The 23,568-nt window shown below is 41.4% G+C and overlaps 2 protein-coding genes across 3 annotated transcripts in view; one reads left to right on the top strand and one right to left on the bottom strand.

The window, feature by feature from the left end:
* The first annotated feature begins 1,514 nt into the window (after positions 1-1,514).
* SAV1 (salvador family WW domain containing protein 1) lies at positions 1,515-21,872 on the top strand. Of its 2 annotated transcripts, XR_013956862.1 has the most exons (6): positions 1,515-1,777; positions 3,709-4,155; positions 14,635-14,905; positions 15,864-16,007; positions 18,994-19,492; positions 20,754-20,849. XR_013956862.1 is itself a non-coding variant. In XM_080617802.1 (5 exons), exons 1-5 carry the CDS (start codon positions 1,684-1,686, stop codon positions 20,953-20,955), a joined length of 1,158 nt encoding a protein of 385 aa, XP_080473928.1. In that variant the 5' UTR covers positions 1,515-1,683; the 3' UTR covers positions 20,956-21,872. The 2 variants fall into 2 exon arrangements, 1 of the variants encoding a protein (XP_080473928.1); XM_080617802.1 differs by lacking the exon at positions 18,994-19,492 and having other exon boundaries at positions 20,754-21,872.
* A 1,240-nt stretch (positions 21,873-23,112) lies between these two features.
* ATL1 (atlastin GTPase 1) overlaps positions 23,113-23,568 on the bottom strand; it is a gene marked incomplete at both ends in the record, with an annotated part of 32,137 nt that continues 31,681 nt past the window's right edge. The window contains one exon of the mRNA XM_080618713.1: positions 23,113-23,223. Coding sequence (XP_080474839.1) covers positions 23,113-23,223 — 111 coding nt within the window. The remainder of the gene's footprint in view (positions 23,224-23,568) is intronic.

The raw sequence follows: 23,568 nt of genomic DNA, 5'->3' as shown, positions 1-23,568 counted from the left end.
ATGTTGCTTCTTGGTTCATTGTGTCAGCTCAGAAGATAAGCAGCTAGTTTATGAAGTCCACACTACTGAAAACAAGCATAGAAACACGTAATTTATTAAGCATTATTGGTCTTTTGTGCATGAATGTGTATCCTATGCAGTATAGGCTTTTTAAAGATACCAAAGTATTTATTGGTGTTGTACCAGTCGAAAATCACTGAATTTCTAGGCCTCACTCATTATAGCAGATCTTGTCAATTAAGATACTAACACCAGAAGATGTTTTAAATGTTTTCAACTCTTACTTTATGAATCACTGTGAAAACATAAAGGCACATGGATATCTTGGGTTGGGAGTTTGGAAAGAGGAGAGACACCAAGTTAAGTTTATGTGTACTGAATTCACGCAGTTGAAGTGCTACTTGTCCATTTAGAATTATTTAAAAGGATACACTGTCACACGTTCTCTAATTACCACTTTAAATGTAAGGAAAATAGAGTTCTTTGAATCCTGATTGGAAAAAAAGGGGGGAAAAAGGATTCTACCATGTTTTAACTTAGCCAGATTATGTGGAAGGTAGAGCATGGAACTGTTTGGCTCTATAAAGAAAAAGCATTGTTTACTTTGAAAAAATGCTATCTCTGTCTCTCAGGTTTTCCATCATTTACCTGTTAAGTCTCCTGTTTGGTGTCAGGTGCTGTCATTTCATGACAAATGACTTCTGTGTAAATGAGAACAATTGTGTATTGTTTTTTCTATTGAGTTTTTTGTTCTGGTGTAATATATTGTCTTTGCAACATCAGGTAAAACTGAAAGATGAACCAACTTACACATTATTTATAATGAATGTATTATATATAAATATATAAAAATACTGTATTATCCATATTTGTGTCATTTGTGTTTTATCCAACATCAGAATACTTCGGTATCTTCCTATGGAAGTTTTAGGTACTTCAAGCAGTATCTGCAAATGCATAGACAAGGCTATAATAACAGGAGAGGCTGGCAGCTACTGTAAGTAGTTTATTCAGTTATGAAAGTATGAAAAGTGTGGAAAACTGAGAGGTAATGAACACACCTCGTCTTATTTTCAGGTACGCTCTGCCCTCACCTTCACATGGAAAATACCGAGTGCTTCTTGCTTTCTGCCTTCCCTGTTTAACCTTCCAAATCTCACTTCTGGTCACTGGGGTGGGAGGCACGGCCGCTAGTCACGGAGCTCCGACTGGGCCAGAGCTTCCCACGGAGCTACCTCGCCCCTCCCGGCTAGACGAGGGTCCCTAAGCCCCGGTTCCTGCAGGGCGGTGGGGCCGGTGCATCCCGCCCCCCTCTTCCCCCGGGGCCGCCTCTCGGGGCGGGCGCTGAGGCGGCTCCCGTCTCGCCATCCCCCCGGCGCATGCGCCCTCCCGGCCGCGAGGGGGCGCCCTGGCGGCGCGCACCGGCTCCCCTCCCCTGCGGCCTTCCCCGGAGGGCGGAGGCCGCTGTCCCACAAGCACCCGCGCGCCGCTACGCTTCCCACCCCCCCGTGTACGGTGCGTGTGTACCCTCGGCCCCCGGTGCGCAGCCATGAGGGCGCGGAGCCACCGCTGCCGTGCCTGAGGGGGCCGGGGCGGCCGGGCCCTGCCCCGCCCTGCCCTGCGGAGCGGGGAACGGCGCCCGGCGCCGGGCATGCGGGCGGTGGTAGCGGGCCGGGAGGTGGGATGCTGTCGCGGAAGAAGACGCGAACGGAGCTCTCCAAACCGGGTGAGGTACAGGGCAAGTACGTGAAGAAGGAGACCAGCCCTCTGCTGCGCAGTGAGTGTCAGGGACGGGCTTGGCGGGCTAGGGGCCGGGCTGGGCGGACAAACCCGAGGGCTTCGGCGGGGGCCGTGTCCTTTGTGTGCTTCGGCTGGTCCCGGAGGCTCTGGGGACTCTCGGGGGATGCGCTGTTGTGAGATCTGAGGATTGGTAGAGGGAGGTTCAACCTGGAAGAGAAGCTGAATTTAAAAGGGAGCCCCACACATGGTGTATGTACGTGTTCGTAGGTGTTCACGATAAACAGACTTTAGTGGTTCTCCGCAGCAGTTGCTCAGTTTCAGCAGATGGGGGTTAAGACAGTGTCCGCACAGATATCGCTGAGGTGAATGGAACAGATCATAGAATCACAGAACAGTTTGGGTTGGAAGGGACCTTAAAGCTCACGCAGTTCCACCCCCCTGCCGTGGACAGGGATGCCTTCCACTAGACCAGGTTGCTCGAAGCCCCGTCCAGCCTGGCCTTGACCATTTCTCTCTTTCCAGAAGTTAGTGATTGTTTCCCAGTCTAGGCTGTATGCAGTGCCAAAAGGTGTGTGCTTTGAAAATGAGATAACTGTATGAGACAGTTGCATAAAATCCCTGTGGAAGCAAGTGCTCCAGTTCTTAAACCATGAATCAACTTGATGAGGTCACTGCTATGTACCTGGGATGCACTGATGTTCTTGCGGTTAACCTGATGTTAATGCCACAGTTCTGCTCGAACTGTACAATACATGTTATACTGTACAATACACATTGAAAGCGCATTTAGATTTCTTTCTGTTAATTTTTGAAAAACAACCTGATGCTGAAACATATTATGCTAGAATTGCAAGATTACCTTGGAGGTCACCACCAGCAGCAACTGATTTGCTGGCAGGAGCAGGCACTCTGCTTTTCTGGAAGTCTGCTGTACGAACAGCTGGTTCCCTACTCAACAGGCAGAATCATTTAGTAGTCTGATTACGTTGGCTTAATCCTTAAAAAAACAAACAAACCAACAAACCCACATTTTTTGCAGGCTGTGGACGTGTGTAAGGGGTTAACACCTATTAGACGTTTATGCTAGTTGCCATTATGACCAGCTATTATATGACTGCTTTGTAGTGTTCGTTATAAATTTATTGATGATGCCTTCTGGGATGCACTGAATATTTACCCTGAGTTATAAGACTTTGAAATTAAAAGTATTTAATAATAGGCATAAGTTCCTTCTGAATGAAAATTATCATTTGTATTAGCTCACCTGACAGGAAACTACTTGTTTATATCATTTAAAGTGGTAGTAGGGAGAACAGTAATGTATGCCTCAATAGAGAAACAGTGAGGTGGTATGAATGGGTGTCACTGTTGGTGTGTAAAACCTTCAGGTAAACAAGAAAATGAAATATCTTCATGATAATTTGAGAACATAATGTGTGAAGAATGACAGCATTTTACTGGTTGAATTTGGTGATTAGCAGAGAAAGTATATTCCGTTCCTGATTCTGTCATGGGTTCTGTGAGCATTTAGGCATTAACATCTTTAGTTCTGCCGAGTTCATAAGGACAGTGGTCCTGATGAAGTGGTAGCCAGAACACATGGATTTTCTTGACCCTTTTAGTAGTGAGGAATGAAGCCTGGTGTAGCCGCAGTACAGCATGAATAGCTTTTGGGTTTTTTGATGGGGTATGGATTGGTTTGTTTGTTTATTGTAGATGCAGTTACACTGGCAAAACTGCAGTGTTTTGGCTATAGTTTGTTGCTGGCAGAAGGTGTGATGGTTTCTGTTGCACCAGTACAAACTGCAGCATTACCATTATGCTTGCATATGCATTAGGGGTGCCTTAAAGGGGTACTAGCATTTGAGTCTCCTCATTTTCATGATGTAAATCAGCATTGTGACTAGCCAGATACTTTATGTGTAAGTGCAGCCAAAGTTCTTACTTCTCTTTCATGCTATATATCAGATCTGATGCCTTCATTTATCCGTCATGGTCCAACCATTCCAAGACGAACTGATATCTGTCCTCCTGACTCAACAACTTCTGCATATGGTTCTGGTGGAGATGGAATTGTTTCCAGAAACCAGAGTTTCCTTCGAACTCCAGTGCAGAGGCCGCCTCATGAAATAATAAGACGTGAAAGCAACAGATTGTCTGCACCTTCCTATCTTGCAAGAAGTTTAGCTGATGTCCCCAGGGAATATGGCTCTTCCTCACAGTCCTTTTTAACAGAAGCTAATTCTGTTTTGGAAAATGGAGGTGCTGGTGCCCATTGTTACTATTATGACCATTTTTATGATGCCCAGAGGAGGCGTCATTTAAACGATCGCGTACATGAGGACTACAGGTATTATGAACACAACAGTGATCTCTTTCAGAGGATGTCACAGAATCATGGGAGGCACACTTCAGGTAAGTATTAATTGTTGCTTCTTTGAAAATACATTTTTGATACGACTTTAAGTGCAGAGCTATATCTGCATGATTGGGGTCATGTTCTTAGGATTTATTCTGTAGGACAGAGCTGCTTTTTAATTACATTTCTGGGATCCAAGTACACTCTGTGTTCACATTTCTTAGACTTAAGAATTCGAGTGCACATATCCAGAAGGAAAAATATACTTAAACCAGGATTTATTTATGAAATATATGGGCTAAGGTCAAGCAAGTTCTTATTTTAATGCCAGGCACATATGCAGCACCTCTACACAAAGTTGAATCAGTTGCTAGCTAATAAGGGATTTTATTCATTAGGGGATATCTACTATTTTCATGACATAGAGAATAACCAACAGCTCCAAACTGTGACATTGCCATTTCATTTTACTGTTACTGTATTTTAACTATCATCATGTTGCTGTTGAGTTTTACTGTGTTAATTTGACATCAGTAATTATAAATAGTCAAAGGGTGGCATGACTGTTTTGCATAATTAGCAAATTAGCATATAATTAGTGCTGAAATTGGCATCCTAGTCCTTGATGCTTTTTTTTCTTTTAGCTTGTAGTATTGTTTGTAAACGTGCCTGTTTCCCCCCTCAATTTCACTGGAACCTGTCTTTGTTTTATAAAGGAAGAACAGCATAAGAAAGAAGAATCCAGTAAATTCTACTTTTTTTAAATATTTGATTATATCTGTGGTGCCACTGAAGAATAGTTCTTTGGTGCTGTTGTGAATCTACTGGTGGAATAAAAAGTCTGGGATTGCAATACTGGCCACAGAAAGGTGACCTCAAATGTAGTAAACTTTGCTGCATTCCAGCACCGTATATATATTACAAAAACTGTTCAAGGAGCTTGAATCAAACATTTCAAACCTGTAAATAATGTGCCTTCAGTATGAAATACGTTGTTAGTTCAGCATTACTTGTAATCTGTGAACAAAATGGTAAATAGTCTCTAGCAAAATAAATCTGTCTAGAAAAACAGATCTGGGAAGAACATCAATTTTTAAGGCTATTGACCTGGTGCGTGGAATTATAACCCAACAATGCTTTGTGGGTTTTTTACTACAGACACATTTCCATGAAAAGTGACAGAAGAGTAGTGCTGGTGTTACTGCCATCAGCCAGTAAATTCTGAAATACAAAGTCTAAGACTTGCTATTTCAATTCATGTTTATTTTGCTAAATGCTAATATATGTGATCTACCTAGATTTTGCCTGAAAGCCTTTCATCTCTGTCAGCTGTTGTTCAGCCAGCAGTCATTGAATATTTACCTGATCTGGAAATCAAAAATAGTTTGTGTGCTGGGATGTTGTAGGGAGGAGAGACGGGAGGGCAGGATTTCATAAACCCATCCATCAATGTAACATTCGAAATTACCATGGTAGCTGTGTGAGGAAGACTTAAAAAAAAAGGTACTGCTGCTGGGCAGAACTGAAATGATGTTAAGTGGAAATGGAGTTTTAGCCATTAGTTGGAAAGTGGAGTTTAATCTAGCAAATTTTTAAACCAAGCTGAAAGTAGGGCTTAACAGCCATGTATTTTTCAATTGTAGCAACATGGATTTCTTTCTGAAGAGATTTCTGCCCTCCTCCCCCACCCATTTGTCAACATGCCCCCTTGGCTACCTGAAATCATAAAGGAGCTGCTGATGTTTGTTTGGTCCTTTGTCATTTGCTTTCATACTTTCACATTTAATACCTTGAACAAATTCCATACATATTTTGTAATGCGTGGGTATTCAATCTGCATTTGTAGGGAGAGACAAAAAAAGGTGAGCCTTCTGTCTGCCAAAGTGTTTCCCTTCTCCTCTATTTTTTTTTTGCTTTCACCTCAGCATGAATATGAACTCTTTTCCTCTTTCAGTTTCACTGCAGTAAGAACATTGACCAATGCCCTTAACTTCTGTACATCTTTTCCAGAATTGTAAAGTAATTACGTCGCCAAAAATAAGAAAACCTTAGATTTTCTTACTTCTTTCATCTCACCATTAAGCTTCTTTTTGTTGGAACCATCCATTGCCTTCAAACCTTCAGCATTTTCCTTGAGATACACTAATTTTTCTGTAATTTATAGTTCCCTTTTTTCCTGCATTTTTAAAAAACTGAGGCAGGCCTTTTACTTTCGTTGTCTTTGTCTAAATTACTTGCCTTACCATCTCCATTGTTGTTTTTAAACATTTCACTAGATCAGAATTCTTCTTCAAGAGATGTCAGAATTGCCCAACACCCACAGTTTCAATGTAAATTCTGTTAAATAGCTGGAATGTGTAAATGCTGCCTCCTGCCCTTTTCCTTCTCTCCCACCCTGCATCAGAAGGTGCCCTCAGTCAGTTCTGTTATGGTTTGGGTTGATTGCTGCAGAAGTATTCTCTGATGAGCACAAGGTGTACTTGCTGTTGGTGAGTAATCATTTGGTGCTGGTTACAGCTGGGATGACATTTTAGAAGCAGTGATCTGGAAGTGAAGAGGCGCATGTGAATTTCAGCTTTCATTCAAAATAAAGATTCCATTCTTTATAATTTGGAGAGACGTTAAAACCATGATTTTATTGTAAGCTTCATACTCAAAGTATTCAGTGAAATATTTAAGAAAGTCCTGTGATTTTTCAGCAGTTGATGTTGACAGCATTGATATGTTCTTTCACCTTGAAGTATGTTTTCTGTCTCAGTATGGTTCAATTCTACCGTGTCCTCCTTCTCTTATTTTCATTAGATTTGGTTTTAATTAGCAATCTAGGTGGTTTTCAAAAAAAAATTAGATGCTCAAGTTATTTCCTGATTTTGTACATTTTGCTACCTCTGTGGCATTTCTTGATTTTTATTTTTTTTTATAGTGTCCATTTCAAACTTAATTTTAAGAGACTTTACCTATCTTTCCTCGACATCTCTTTCCTCTCTTCTAGGTTAAAGGTTTGGGGAGGTCTGTGGTTGAAGTTATATCTACAGTATAGATTGGAACTAACTTGTAACCAAGACCTCAGTTATTTGTACCTGTTTGAGCGGTAAGCTAAAAAATTCTTATGTGTATGTGAAAATTGCTGAGATTAAAATCACAGTGTAAAGGGACTTTCTGATGATGTATTGTAAGCAGTTGACTGTGATGTCAGAAGAGAAAAATGAGTAATCCTGTGAGCAGAGAATCCAGTGTGCTTTAGTGAAAGTAGGGTCATCTCGTGTTAAAATGTATCCCTTAAAATTGCAAACTGGTATTCATGCTTAATAGAAGAGCAAAATAAAGAAATACAAATTATTAAATGAAACCTATTTAGAGGTAAAGTTGCAGCGCTTTTCCGTGTACACTTAACTGATTTTTAAACAAATGACAGTTCCTGCCCTTTTCTTCTTATGTGCTGATTTTGCAGTAATTTCTTTGTAGCATACTTTTTGAAGCTTTCAAAGTGCTTCTGTCATTTCCTATTTTGTGAATTTATGCGTACTTGGAATGCCCCATTCCCTCTGCAAACGAAGTACTTGTGCTCAGGAAGTACCTTCAGATGCTTTGGAATGAGTTAGAAAGGCCTAGAAGCCACAGACCTTTCTAAACAAGAGTTACTGGAACTTCTTTTGCTTTTTTTCATATTACTTACACCCTTAGAATTAAGCAGTTTGTTCATGTTCTCTTCCTGTTCTCCATCCTGGTTTGTTGAGGGGAAGGGAGAGGATTTTGGTATTCTGAAAAAAGGCTGTTGAGACAATTGACCTAATGAAAAATGAATTTGAAGGCCTTTTGTTTGGCTAAATCTGTTCTTCAACACTTTGAAATTTTGTTGAAGGTAGTTGTGGGGAGTTCATAGTCTGAAACTTCTGTGCCTACGTCAGCATTATATCTAATAAACAAAGGGAGACTTTCTGCTCTCTTTGGGGTTTTTTTTGCTTTTCTCTGCTGTGGTGATGTGGGTTTTCTCCTGTGCTTTCTACCAGGCAGCCTGAAGAACTGCCCTTTGCTGACCTAGAAGCCTTTCCTCCTAAGAACTTTGACTTCTTTCCAGGCAGAGTTTCTTTACAACGAAACCCCTTCACTGGGTTGTGAAAGTTTTAACACATATCCCTTACTGATTTTTGTTCCATACTAATGGAAAAAACCAAACAGAATTTCCTTGATGGCAGAAGATACTACATATTTGCCACATTGGTGACGTCACTAGGTTAAGATACATTTTTAAAGAGAAGACTATTAAATGAAGGAACTCTGCACCAATACAATGCACTGGAATTTACATTGTGTTGCTCAAACTTAAAGTTTGGGTTCTGGTATTAGGACACCGTATTGTTGAAGAAGTTGAAAATAAGACGAATTTGGGGCCTGGCCTAACTTAAAACTGTGAGTGTTTTTGATTTTACTAATCGTAGCAATAAGTGGTTGCTGTCCCTTTCCACTTGTTTTTTTCAAAGTGTCAAGAACATACACAGCAATACTTCTAAGCAAGCAAACTGCATTGAAGAGGATTTTACTGTTCTGTGATTTTTTTCCTTTGGGACAGCATATAATGCCTCTCGGCCTGGTTGACAAATTATTTCAAGACCTTAAACTGAAGTTACTGTATTTTACAAGAGAAGGAAAAAGCAAAGCCACAAATTGATATTACTTAAAAGCAGCAGCTGAACCAAAATATACCTGAAACATGTGCCGTTATGCAACATAATTAACAAATGAGGTTAGACAAGGTCTAAAAAGGCAACCTGAAAAGAGTTACAATTGCAAAAATTAAAATTCATTGTGGACCATTCTTGAGATTTGATAGTGCCACTCAGGGAAATTTATCAATAACTGTGCTTACCCTTAAGCAGAGGAAAGGAGACTTTTAACATTTAGAAAAAGCAGATAATTTAAACAACTGTGTTCCCTGGGAAAGCGGGGAGAATGAGAATTTCTCTCTTGGCATAGGTAAAACAGCATGTGAACAAGAAAACCCCGAGTAGTCACAGTGAACTGGTTTGCCTAGTCTGCTTTTGCTTATCCTCCAGTGACAAGAAATTCACAGGGATTACACTAGGTATTTTGATAAAAATGGTTCATGTTTTAAGTTTGTTTGTTTTCTGTAGATAGTTTGCATTGTATTATGTAAATCTCGTACCTGCCCGTGATGCAGGGAATATCCTTGGTACACACAGCAATATCCTGTGTGAAGCTTTGGGCTGCTATGAAAATGCTTTAGGGCAAAGACCTTACCTCAAATTTAAACACGCAAGAGTGTTGTACTTTGGCAATATGATACACAACAGGTAGTGCTCACAGGAGATGGTTTCAGTCTGTCTTGTAACTTTCTTTTTTGATTTATGCTTTGGAAAAGATCACATAGGAATGTGCTCTTCCAAGTGTTGTTCGATCTTACTGATACTTAGAGGTGCATATGTATGAAGGCCAATTTTCATGTTCTCTTACTGTTCAAAATCATAGCAGGAGCTATTTTCTCTTGCATGTGTATCCAGTCTCCCTTGAAGGAAGCATCTGCTGAGTTTTATATGGAAAGCCAACATACTATTTCTTTTGATCTCTAGTAACTCCAGGTATATAAACAAATGGCTTAATTGTCCTAATTGCTGATTTTAATGCCATAGTGGGTTGATGGTTGTGAGATGCTATAAGTATTACCTGAGGTCTTAAAACTTCCAGCACACAGTATTTCAATATGAGCTGTGATTTTAAGGGGAAAAATGCCCATTAATACTGTATATGATAATTGCAACCTGAAATATTGCAACCATCACTTTATAAATCTGACCTTTGAGCTTGGTAGTTGTAGAGCCTGGAACGCTGTTCAAAATGGGTAACTGCTACAGCTGCATAAATTATATCTTAAGAGTACGGCTCTGCTTCTTCATAGGTGAAGTCAAAATAGCAAAAGAAGTGTGTTATGTATCTGTGGTCCAGTGTTATTTTTGTTCCTTGCGTTTTGAAAATTAAAAAAAATAAGCTAGCATTGTAGCTATGTAGCATGAAACTAGAATTAAATGATTGTTCAAACACAGAACTGCCAGTGTTGCTGTTCCATCCGGTACAGCATTACTTTTTTAGCCTGCTTTCTAGATCATAGAATCATAGAATAGTTAGGGTTGGAAAGGACCTTAAGATCATCCAGTTCCAACCCCCCTGCCATGGGCAGGGACACCTCACACTAAACCATGTCACTCAAGGCTCTGTCCAACCTGGCCTTGAGCACCACCAGGGATGGAGCATTCACAACTTCCCTGGGCAACCCATTCCAGTGCCTGTCCACCCTCTCAGTAAAGAATTTCTTCCTTACATCCAATCTAAACTTCCCCTGTTTAAGTTTGAACCCGTTACCCCTTGTCCTGTCACTGCAGTCCCTGATGAAGAGTCCCTCTCCAGCATCCTTGTAGGCCCCCTTCAGATACAGGAAGGCTGCTATGAGGTCTCCATGCAGCCTTCTCTTCTCCAGGCTGAACAGCCCCAACTTTCTCAGCCTGTCTTCATATGGGAGGTCCTCCAGTCCCCTGATCATCCTCGTGGCCCTCCTCTGGACTTGTTCCAACAGTTCCATGTCCTTTTTACGCTGAGGACACCAGAACTGCACACAATACTCCAAGTGAGGCCTCACGAGAGCAGAGTAGAGGGGCAGGATCACCTCCTTCGACCTGCTGGTCACACTCCTCTTGATGCAGCCCAGGATACAGTTGGCTTTCTGGGCTGCGAGCGCACACTGAAGCTGGCTCATGTTCATTTTCTCATCGACCAACACCCCCAAGTCCTTCTCCGCAGGGCTGCTCTGAATCTCTTTGCCCAACCTGTAGCTGTGCCTGGGATTGCTCTGACCCAGGTGTAGGACCTTGCACTTGTCATGGTTAAACTCCATAAGGTTGGCATCAGACCACCTCACAAGCGTGTCAAGGTCCCTCTGGATGGCATCCCTTCCCTCCGGCGTATCAGCCCAACCACACAGCTTGGTGTCATCGGCAAACTTGCTGAGGGCGCACTCAATCCCTCTGTCCATGTCACCGACAAAGATGTTGAACAAGACCGGTCCCAACACCGACCCCTGAGGGACACCACTCGTTACCGGTCTCCAGCCGGACATCGAGCCATTGACCACAACTCTTTGCATGCGGCCATCCAGCCAGTTCTTTGTCCACCGAGTGGTCCACCCATCAAATTGATGTCTCTCCAATTTAGAGACAAGGATGTCGTGTGGGACAGTGTCAAAGGCTTTGCACAAGTCCAGGTAGATGACATCAACTGCTCTGCCCCTGTCTGTCAGTTCTGTAGCCCCGTCATAGAAGGCCACCAAATTGGTCAGGCAGGATTTCCCCTTAGTGAAGCCATGCTGGCTGTCACCAACCACCTCCTTGTTTTTCATGTGCCTTAGCATGCCTTCCAGGAGAATCTGCTCCAAGAGTTTGCCAGGCACAGAGGTGAGACTGACTGGTCTGTAATTCCCTGGGTCATCCATTTTCCCCTTCTTGAAAATGGGGGTTATATTTCCCTTTTTCCAGTCATCGGGAACTTCACCTGACTGCCATGATTTTTCAAATATGATGGCCAGTGGCTTTAGCAACTTCATTTGCCAGCTCCTTCAGGACCCGTTGATGGATTTCGTCAGATCCCATGGACGTGGGTACGGTTATGTTTTTAAGATGGTCTTGAACGAGATCCTCTCCTAGATGATTTCTCTGTCTAACCTAGATTTTGGTTTTGTTCACTATCTGAGTCCATCTTCCAATCTTACCAGGCTTTTTATATGAAGAGATATAGACGTCGAGTCAAGAACTTGTGGTGCGGAGGATGGCTTGTGCAACTTCTAATACCAATGTCCAAATGTTGGAAAGTGTTAACCTGTACCCCAAGGAATGAATATATATATGTATTTGCTGCTGGAATCATGCTAGAATTTAAGTAGGAGAAACTAATAAAAATACAGATATGTGCTGGGTTTAACAGTAAACAGAAAAATACATTTATACCTCTATGAAAGTTCTTTCCTCAGTCAAGTTTGTGCATTCTGGTCTTCTGGTAGTGATGATTTAATAGTCACTGTTTATATACACACAAAACCACAACACAGCGGTCCAGTTAATTGGAGAAAATACTGAATTTGTTTATCCGAAGGTCAGGAAGCCTCCAGGATGTATTTTCTCATTGGAAGTAAAGGTCTAGGTTGCTTAATCATAGTATGAGATGGGAGCTTTCACAGGAACACAGCCATCAACTTTCCTTTATAGAGCTAAAAAATAGGTAAGTACTATTACAAGAGGAAATACTTCAAGGCCAGATAGTTCAGAACATGAAAAGGCTAGAAAAAGATCTGTAGGTGAGCACCAATGTTTTAAAGGCTGAGGAGGAAGTTTGTAAGGTTTGTTTATCTATTATTCAGTAGCTTTGGAGCCTTCCCATTACTTTATTGTTGATGACTGCTGACTTGTATCAGAATGACAGCCCATCCAGTTTTCAGTTTGTCATTTCATATGTAAATTAAGGTTTTAAAATAGTTGACATCCCTTGGCTAGCATGCTCTAGTGTGTATGTGTTGTTGAGGACCATTGCCTTTGTCAGCCAGCAAGAGCATGAAATTGCCTGAGAAATATAACAACTTTGCTGCTTCTTCAGTATTACTGTTGTCTTTTTGAGTTAATGACCACACTTGGAACCTATTTTTAATAGTACTTCAGATGAGATGGACTTTGCCTTTTCCTTCCACTCTCAAAAAGATAATCACACAAAAAGGCTATTTCTGAAAATCAGAAGGGAAAGGGTGTGTTCCCCAGGCAGTAAGTGTGGCGCTTGTGATGGAGTCACTTTCTGACTTACTAGAAAGTAGAAAAAGTGGCTTCTGTACCCCTTGATCTGGTGATGGGAAATAGTAACACACAAACTGATGAATACTGTGGTCGAATAGATGCATTTGATTGTGGGATGAAAAGATAATTGGTATTTCTTTAAAGCCAGGGACTGTTTAACTGTAGAACTGGGGGTAACTGGAGGTAACTACTTAAACGAATTTTAAAGAGAGAGTTGAATTTGGGCCAGCACTTCTAGTAGGTAGTAGGCTTCCCTGGAATGGAAAGAGACCTGCAGAGTTCTTGATCATATCACTTGGGTTTTGTGGTTGGTTTTGTTGGTTGGTTTGATGTTTGCTGTTGGTTTGTATTTTGTTCGTTTGGATTTGGGTTTTTTAGTTTTCTGTAATTATTATTATGGCTTTTATTTCAACTGGCTAAGTAGCCATAGTGTACAGAGGGAAGGAAAAGATGGAATTGAGTTTCTTTAGTACATCTCTCGGCATCCAGCATGCTAATTTTTAAAATACAAAACCTGTGTGTATGTCACAGCAAATCATGTATTTTAAAATGCTAGTGAACAGTATCTTAACTTATTTAGTGATAAATCCTGAATGTGCTGTGTTTCTGGGACAGAGGTGGGAACTTCATCAGTTACTACTGAGCCTTGTCAACTCTCAAACCACCAATACATGTAACCTAGGCTTTAGTTCTCTTGCTGGAGGAGCCTTCCAATGCAGCCCACAGCACCAGGAAAAGCTGGAAGTTACTTCTTTTCACATTCCTCTTCAACATTCTGAACCATAGGGGCTCACTTTGAAAGAAAAGCAAGTAGAGAAGCAGCTGTACAGCCCACTAGACAACAAAACTTCCTTCCAAGATCTGTGGGAATGAAGGAGGAAAGGGGTGGAAGGAGATGAGGGGAAGAGAGAGGAGATTTTGTGACCTGCTCTAAAAAGGTCTGTGGATCTTGTCTGGTCAGCATTTGAGCAGCGTTATATCCCACCCAGTGGGCAGTAAAGGGCTTGCAGGGGATCCTCCATGGATCCAGCCCTTCTGTTTTATCTTGTTACTGCTGGCACTTTTTAGCTGTGATTGCATGCACTTCAGTAGTAACATTCAGTGCAGGATAGTGCTAACTTACATCTCCTTCCTTTATTAGTTTACCTGGTCCTGTTACTTGGCTGGTTAGCCTGAAGAGCTTTGTTGGTATTCAGTGATTTTTCTACATAGTTGTAATACCTGGCTAACTAGAAAAAGAAATAGCTGTGGGGGTTTTGTAGATAAATTGTTTTGATGCAGCTGTAATAACATTAACAGAAACTGTTATTTATGTAAAGCTTTAACATTTGTAATCTTATTATCAGCTCTCTGCTCAGCAAATTGAGATGCCAATAACAGCTTCATCCCTGTTATGTATGCTAATGTATGTCTCTAATTGAAAACAGCAAGTATGCTTTAACTGTCTCTGAATGAACCTGTCTAGTGAATCTGGAGCTGGAGGAGAGCAAAACAAGTGAGACTTAAAAGGGAAGAGCTATTTTGATTCAATTGCCCTTTTTTGCTAACATACAAGTGCATGCGCCCTAAAGGCCATGATATTGTTCAGTGTTCATAGAGTGCCTGGGGCGGGGGGAGGTTGACTTTGCACATGATGGTGGGGTTTGGTATTACTAGTTCAGCTAAACATTGCTTTCCCTTTTTTCTTTTTAGGCATTGGTAGAGTTGCTGCTACATCTCTAGGAAACCTAACAAATCGTAGTTCTGAAGATTTACCTCTTCCTCCTGGCTGGTCAGTGGACTGGACTATTAGAGGAAGGAAATACTATATAGATCATAACACTAATACAACCCACTGGAGCCACCCACTCGAGCGTGAGGGACTGCCTCCAGGATGGGAGAGGGTTGAGTCAGCAGAATTTGGAGTGTATTATGTAGATCACATCAATAAAAGAGCTCAATATAAACACCCTTGTGCTCCCAGGTAAGACATCTGCCTTCTCTTCTGTGACTGTTGGTTTTTTTCTTAAGCCAGTTAAGAAAGTGGAACTGTTTTTGTCTCATATAATGTGCCAGAAACTTATTTTTAGAAGTAAGCTTTACTGGCTCTTGACTAAGATTTTTAGAAGTAGTTGTAATTGTTAGATTTCTGGCTCAGGTGTTACTGTCTTAAGTTTAGAAACAGGATATTGTTCCTAACTCACTAAAACAGAGCAGCTATTCTCTTCAACTGTCAGTAAAACAACAAAGTTTCTGAGAACAGAATTCAGTTGCATACTGAAAAGAAACTCGATCTCATGTTCCAGGAGACTGAACAAATAGCTCATACCATCTGAAATATGAATTAAGTCTTGTCTAGAACAAAAATCAGTGTTTTAGCTACTCGCGATTTCAAGGTAAAATGATGTTAGTATGCACCAAATCTAACAGCTAATTTCTGCTACTTAATCTATTTTGCTGTTACCCAGGAAAAGAAAGATTTTTAACACGTGGCACAAAAGATAATCATGTGAAAATATCCTTTGTTACAAATGGAATAACTCTTATCGGCTGCTGCCTGAATGCATTCGTTCTAATGTATTAAATCGTGGATTACTTGGCTGAATCAGTACTTGCCTTTTTAATGTAAAACTTGCCTTTAAGAACATCCTACTTTAGTATCCAGGTAGTGGGCAGTAGGTGAATAGGTCCAAGGTGAGTTTTACAGTGTGCTAGCAGATAGCAGCAACGCATACAGGCGTGATTGACGTGAAGCACAAAAATAGCAGCAGAAAGTTGCTCTCACTATATGAGGAATGTTCATTGCTGAGGCGACACTCCATTTGTGATTGCATCATTGGCCTTTGCATGTATTAGTCTGTGTACTGATGTTAATGAGTTAATGCTGTCGATATGTTTAAGTTATTGCTTCAAGGTTATGGACTTTGTCTTCCTTTGTACAGTGTTCCCCGTTACGACCAGCCTCCCCCAGTGACTTATCAACCGCAGCAAGTGGAGAGAAGCCAGCCCCTCCTTGTCCCTGCAAATCCTTACCACACTGCAGAGATTCCGGACTGGCTGCAGGTCTATGCCAGGGCTCCTGTAAAGTGAGCTTTGTTTTTTTTTCCTTTTCATTTCATACTCTGCATGCATTGCTTACACGAAAAATTAATTTTGACGACTGACTGTAGCTGGCATCTATTTCTTAACTGCATAGGTACTATTGCTGACAGCACATGAGTAAGTTGTACCAAACATTCATCATAATAGTTTGCTTTGGTTTAGGCATTACTTAGAATTATTACAGTACTTGTGGCAGTTCACGTGATTTGCAGAATGATATGTTAGAGAGCCGAGGATGTGATTTACTTTCAGCGTATTTGTGAGAATGGCACCATGTGCTTATAAACTATGTGAAATATTTTTAGAGTGTTAACTTCTTAATCTATATCTTACCCCTTTTTAAAAAGGACAAACAGATTTTCCTTCACAATTAAGAATTCTGAATTCAGACTGAAATCCCTTGAATTAAAAACTAAATGTAAGTACAGGACATCTCCTCCAAGAAAAGATTTGAATCAGCATAATGAAACAAATTACATTTTCTAATGGGTGCAGTTCTGCAGAAGAGTAACACTAAATAGAAAAGCAATAAAAATTCCAGATATATTTTAATTAATTATGGAATCGTGCATTTTTCATGAGAGGAATGTGAAGAAACTGAGTTATACAGCAATGAGTAGGTGAGTCTGTAGTTGCAAATTCAGACTGCGTATGATGTTCAGTGACTTCCACTAAAGAATCCTCTTTTTTTAGCTGCTTCTATTAACTATGATTTGAATGGGTTTTATTACTTCTTGTGGCTTCTGGGCTTGCCAGTAGCCCATAAAGATTATTTAAATCCACCAGTACACTTAGGCACCAGTTATATACACATTCTGTAACCTAAGGGAGGACTTGTTTCCTGGAAATCCTTCTAGGTTTTGGCTGCAGCTGCATTTCTTTATTTAGGTCTTTGGCACATCCAGGCGATGTAGTTTTAAGTATTTCAGCCTGTATTGTATGGACTCTTGTTGGTACTTCTCCTGAAACTTGAGAAGCAAATTTAAGACAATTTAAACAATTTAACATTATCAGGAATGTCTTAAATTTGTTTCAGCCTACTAGATATATTGAAAAAACCCCAACAAACCACAATCTAAAACATTTAATTCATTCAAGCTGTTTAAATAGAACTTACGTTGTTCAGAGTAATCAAAAATCATGTATTTTCTAGTATCCTTTTAGCCTTCCATTACAGTAGTGCTGGTGGTAGTAGGAATATTATTGTAATTCTCCAGCACTTCTGTGAGGAAGTAAATTCTGATTTATGCTAATATTCTGTTAGAAAAGTGAAGGAGGAGTGGTAGCAGCTGGCTTAGTGTCACCTCATAATGAGGGCTTCTTGAGGAACAATTGATAAGTAGTTTTGACTGTTATTAAAATCAGGATCACTTATGTATTTTCAGTGTAATTTTAATAATGAACCTCTTCTCTGTTGCCGAAGCAACTGGTTTAAACCTTAAGAAGAACATCCAGTAATGCTTGTAAGTTCTCCAGTAGTATTGTCCAAAAGCTGAATATGAGAACATCCTTCCATGTTCTGGTGCAGAAATGGACGTAAGCGGCCAAACACTTTCATAGCAGCAGTAGAGGAGTACATTTTGCAATCTGCTATTTGAAATTTACTTTAAAAATCTCTTGATTATCAGCGCAGTTTTGTATTGAAATAATTGTAGTATGTTTTGTTGTTATTTGCTACGTAATGCCTAACTCTGTAGCTTGATTTAGTCAACCAAAGGCCAGTTTTTGTTAAGTAGCTAATCACAGGAAAAACAGGTAATGTTAGCTTTTGTTTCAACAAGTTTCTCTAAAGGATAAGGATTCTGGCTGCTGGGAAAACCTAATGGAGAGTTTAGTAGGTGTTAGCCATAACACAACCTATTTTAGTGAAAAATGGTCAAACTGTTAAGATAAAGAAGATGATACTTGGCTCATTAGACAATGAAGAGGCTTTGATGTGTGGCTGAGGTAACAATTTCCTATATCAAGGTATTTTTGATAACTTGAAGCATCCTTTTCCCTGGCATCTTGGTTTGAGAGCAGAAGTGCAGTTATCAGAATTTGAGTGCAGTGGAATTAAGATTCCTGCCTAGCAGTTAACCCTTTGCTTGACTCTAGAACTGAGTGTTTCTCCAACCTTCCAAGTTAGGCAGCCCAGTCTTGTAGGTGTTCCCACAGTATGTGGGACTACATGCACGGGACTGTCAGGGTGAAGAGACCAAAAATGCCTTTCTTGTGTGAGAGATCATGGTTCACATTCTTCCCCCATCTATTCTGAACCAAGGATAGAATCACAGAATGGTTTGGGTTGGAAGGGACCTTAAAGCTTATCCAGTTCCAACCCCCTGCCACAGGCAGGGCCACCTTCCACTAGACCAGGCTGCTACAAGCCCCGTCCAACCTGGCCTTGAACACTGCCAGGGATGGGGCATCCACAGCTTCTTTGGGCACCCTGTGCCAGGGCCTCACCGCCCTCACAGGGAAGATTTTGTTCCTCATATCTAATCCCAATCTACCCTTTTTCAGTTTAAAGCCTGCTACATACTGCAGGATCCAAACACATGACTTTCTTCCTCTAACCAATTGGCTGTAAATATTCAGGGCAGGTCAGTGTCTCTCGTGTTAAAAGTGTCCTATTTTATATTAAATACGTGCTATCTACTGGGAAAAGCACTGGAGACTGGGTATTCTGGCTGTGTGTTCTGTCTAGTAAGCTCCTGCTTTCTAACCCAGGCGGGAGGGCTCTGCACTCTACAGGAATTTTGGACTAACATGTTTTCTCCCCTCAATTCCTGGCTCTGTGCACTAGATGTCCTTCCAAAAAATGTGAGTCTAGGTCAGGTACCAGTACTCTGTGCCATGTTCCTCTACGCATCTCTGTGGTTTGTGTTCCTAGACCTTCAGTCTTCTGGATTGGAATGAGCCCATTCCAACTGAGGCTCTGCTGATGGCTTCATCTTTAAGTAGACTTCTTGTCCTGTTCCTTGGCAGGCAAAACGAAGCTGTAACACTGGAAAATAATCCTGATGTGCTGCTTTTCTTGAGAAACTGTCAGCAGTGAGAGCTTCAAAGAGCTAAAAAACACCAAGGTTTTATTATCATCTGTGATGCAGACCCCAGGAAACCTGCAAACATGTTACTGCATGTGATGGAGTTTCAGATTCCTTTCTGCTTGTGTTGCCACCTTAACAAGAAACAGTCCTTCCACTAAGAATCAGCCTTGCTGGAGCATGTATTTTAATATAAGCTATTGGCCCAGAACATTTGAAAGGATCCGTCAGCACAGGGCAAGCCCGAGGAAATCCTGCTGCAGTTGAACTCAGTTCAACTGAGTTCATGATGTGGGAAAGGAGCAGAGAGGGAAAGATGGTGTTCACGTAAACTCATTCACCAAGTGCATACAAAGATAGCTGTACTTGGCAAACCTTCAGAGCAGCAGCGTGCAGTCCATCTCTCTCTGGAGTTTGGTCCTCATATTGAAAAACCAGCTGTAAGTTGGGGTTTTTTTCTCACTTTAGGGAAGAGTGATTTTAGCAGTGCAGCCCTGTCAAGACTTGGGATGACTTTAATATAGAAGCTGTTACTTAGGAAGGTTATAGAAGTTGTGGTTATTTAAGTTCTTAAAATTTCTCAGAAGCATCTTTGGTAGTCACCTGTGTGTCTTGGTGCTTCTGATGCATACAGTCTTCCAACTGTGTCTTTGCAATATGTAGTGCAGTTTATTTGCTTAATTTTACTGATATTTTGGCTTCAGCCTCCACTCAAGTGAATATGTCTTCTCATGTATGGTGGAAGTGGGAAGAAATACAACAGTAATAGGCTGACTTAACAGCTGAGCTTGTTTCCATCTCAGCTGGATATTCCTAAGGGAGGAGTTCAGGGTGGTACTGATGTTTTAAACTCCAGGGAACATCCCAAGGCTCACAGCAGCTCATCTTTTCCAGCATGGGGAGTAAGAACATGGAGGATTTATAGCTGCTAGGCCTTGCATTGCTCCCTTGACACCTGCCCATGGGGACAGATCACTGCCCATAGCTGAGAGCTGTTAGGATGTCCCTCACTGGTGTGAGTACTTGCAGCAGTTAAGTATCACAGAATCATATTGGATCTGTCGCCACTCAGTAGTCCCTGATGCAGTCTAACATCGCCCCTTTTTGGGGTCCCATGGCATTCATGACCTGCAATTTAAGACAACATGACTTAGATTATTGCTGCTAATTAACCAAGATGGGGACAGAGTCCAAGAGCACTTGTTAAGGCTGGAACAAGAACACTTTGGGAAGAGCAGCGGGTCGCAAGGGAAGACTTCAGTATTCTGCCTTTAGTGAGGCACTGGCTGGTGAGCATTGGGATGAGCTGTGGAAATAATTTAATTTTCTGTGTTACCCTTAAAAGATGTTTTATTGCTAAATATTTGAGGCTTGTCATGAATGGAATTGCTTCCAAAAGGTATTTTCTGCATTGGTTTATTATAGTGAGTTAATAGGATCTTTATTTCTGGAGTTTCTCTTGTTGTGTTATAGTGATTCTGCAGTTCAGCTGTAAGTGATGTTTTCTGACTCGCTCTGAGCCATAACTCCCTGTCTTCTGGTGTTAATTACTTTATTTCCTCACATAAAACATGCTAACATAGATTGTGATCAGTGGCTGTACAACCATAAGGCCAGTTCTAAAGAAAACGCCCAGAACACTGCATGGTTGCTTGCAGAGGTTTGCAGATAATCTCCCCTTTCTTTTTTTTATCAAAACAGATACGACCACATTCTAAAGTGGGAGCTCTTCCAGCTGGCGGACCTGGACACGTACCAGGGAATGCTGAAGCTGCTGTTCATGAAAGAACTGGAACGTATTGTGAAGCTGTACGAAGCGTACAGACAGGCGCTCCTCACTGAGCTGGAGCACCGCAAGCAGAGGCAGCAGTGGTATGCCCAGCAGCACGGCAAGAATTTTTAAGCAACTCTTTTTTAAAACAGACTTTTATGAGGACACAAAAAGCTTTAAGAGGTTTTCACATTTAAAACTATGAAAAAAGTGCTTTTGTTGAAGAGGCAGCTTATTTTTGTTGATGTTGTTGCACCTTTGTTATTATCCTCTTGAATAATTTTCTACATGTATTATCTATTGTTTATAAAAATGACAAATGTTTGTTAATCCTTTTCCATACAAGAAGTAGTTTATTATTCTGAGAACCAGCGCGGGGTTTAATCAGACACTTGATTCTGGTATCTTTTTCTAGCAGCCGGCTGCATTATTTAGAAGCTGACTGTCTACTTTTAAAGGGCAATAGATGCAACTACATGAAATGTCCTGGGTTCAAAACGTTGTTAACATCCCAGTGACTATTTCTGGGTATTTCCCTTGGGATGTCGTATCCCTCTCTCTCAAGAGCTCTGCTCTTTGTTTACAGCTTTAACAGACAGAACACAGACCCTATTCCCTTTCGGTAAGGCCCAGTGCTGTAACCAGGTGAAACACAGCACGAAAGTGAAGTCCGAGTTGCCTTATTTTTTACTCCAGCACATTACTACTTTGGATTTACTACTAGTTTTCACAGAAATTAGAGGTGGAATTCCTTCCTGAAGACCAAGGTCTCTAAGCAAACTGTTCCCTGGTTTTTAAATCCAAGCTGAACTGTGTTTTGTGAAATGTGACCCAGTCACATGGGAAGGTAACAGCACTGTCTGGCTACACCGTGACACAAAATCACTTTCAAACAAGCTTTAGTCTTGTAGTAACACTTCCTTACTTGGGGAAAATTTTTAATTGTACAGTCAGCCTCTCCAGTATTTTCATTTGGTTCATTGATTGTCCTGAAATGTTATTTATGGATTCTTCTTAGTGCAATAAACACTGTTGCAGACAAAAAAATCCCCCCAACGTTTCTTGTAAATCCTATTAACTCAATAAAAATTGTTTTGTTCAGTGAATGGAGCATTGTCCAACTCTTTTGTTTTGCCTTTTAGAATGTCAAACTGTACAAGCAGAGCAAGGATCTGATCAGGATGGTGACAGGCAGAAGCTCAGGCTCTCTGAAGCCATGTAGGGTTTGGAAGCTCCAAGCTTGGCTGTGCTGAGTCAACAGTAGGGTCCCTCGCATCAGGACAGAGAGGTGAAGGGTGGCTGGGGCTGTGGACCTCAGCAGCAACCCTTCCTTCAGCTTGGCTTCACCTGAGAAGGTTTTCCTCTGCTGTTATCAGCTGGAGACCTGGTTATTCCCAAGACTTGTAAAACCTGGCTTTACCTTGTTCGTGAGAGAAGCACCTTCCAGCAGTCACCCACCCCTGGGCCAGAGACAGGCCAGGAGTGTGTTCCAAATACTAGCTCACCATTAAAAACACCAAAAAGGAAACCAAGAATGTGAGGAACCCAAGAAGAGAAGCTGTGACCTCATTAGTCAACAACTGCTTCCTGCACCACCACAGTCTTAGGAACTGACAGCAAACTTTAATAGTTCTGACGATAAAAGAATAGAACTGTTGAACACACTTCCGATGCGCAAGAATGAATGTATATACAGAAATACAGCAAAACGTTCTCAGTACATCTACAATGTGGTGCTTTGTGCATCGGTTACCAACAGAAAAGTATGCTTTCCCTACCAAACCATTAACATACCGTAGCAGAAGTGCCCTTGCTGCTTCTGATAAAGCGAGTTAATACATTTTTGTTTTTATAATTAAACAGTTAATGGAAGAAAAAACTTGGTTACATGTTATAACTTGTTCAAGTATCTGAAAATAAGTTGGCTTTTGAATAAGCTAAGGTCTGAAAGATTTTTAGTTGCAGTATCATGTAACTTACGAGGTTTTTAGTGAATTTGTAACGAATTAAGGGGAAAATAAGGCTTTGTAATGAGCTGGGGAGTATGCTGGCTATTACAAATTAAAAGCACTTTGTAGTTGCAGCAGTACCAACATGTACATATGAACAAAATGAAAAACATGCCGAGGTCATCCTGTCACACATGGCACCAAACCACCTTACGCAAGATGTGTTCTCCACTCACGCTCTTCTGCAGCAGGAGCTTGTGAGGGGCATGAGGATGAGAGTTGCTGGACTGAGGATGAGGTTTCCGTGCCTCCTTCATGCATCGACAGGAACGCGCCGGGGTTACACCTTCTTCCTCTCCGAGCCCTCTGTGGGCTCTGCTTTCTGTGCAGGGAAGGCGTGGTGGTAGAGGTGCCTGTGCGTCGCTGCCGCGCTGTACAGTTTGTACAGAGCCTGGGAAAAGAGAGAAAGTGGTTGTGTCCCCAGCCCTGCTGCGTGCGATAAGCAGGGTCTGTGCAGCAGCAGGTTCAAACCAGCCATGGCATGCGGTTTGTTTTGTGCACTAACTCTTGATTGCATCTAACTGCCAACAGGGAGAAGAATAAAGATCACTGTTCACTGATCCTTCAAGTGTCTCAGCTGTGGGAGGAACCCTCTGGAGCTGTATTAACCAAGGATGACCCAGAGTGTGAGTAAGGGACTCGCAGGGGTTAGGAGGTTTTCCCCTACAGGTTTCATGCACAGGAGTTCAAATTTCTGCATCCTCAGCATTTTGTTTTACACCACCAGGCAGACACA

The sequence above is a fragment of the Psittacula echo genome (genome assembly GCF_963264785.1).
Source record: "Psittacula echo genome assembly, chromosome: 5".
Lineage (NCBI taxonomy): Eukaryota > Metazoa > Chordata > Aves > Psittaciformes > Psittacidae > Psittacula > Psittacula echo.
The sequence above is the reverse complement of the archived record's forward strand: the minus strand, read 5'-3'. Positions and strand labels throughout refer to the sequence as shown.

Bases quoted from the DNA above. Each gene is read 5' to 3' on its own strand.
- SAV1 (XM_080617802.1), top strand. From the start codon at position 1,684: ATGCTGTCGCGGAAGAAGACGCGAACGGAGCTCTCCAAACCGGGTGAG. The intron at 14,906-15,863 runs GTAAGACATCTG...TCCTTTGTACAG, and splicing joins AAACACCCTTGTGCTCCCAG to TGTTCCCCGTTACGACCAGC. The intron at 16,008-20,753 runs GTGAGCTTTGTT...TTATCAAAACAG, and splicing joins TATGCCAGGGCTCCTGTAAA to ATACGACCACATTCTAAAGT.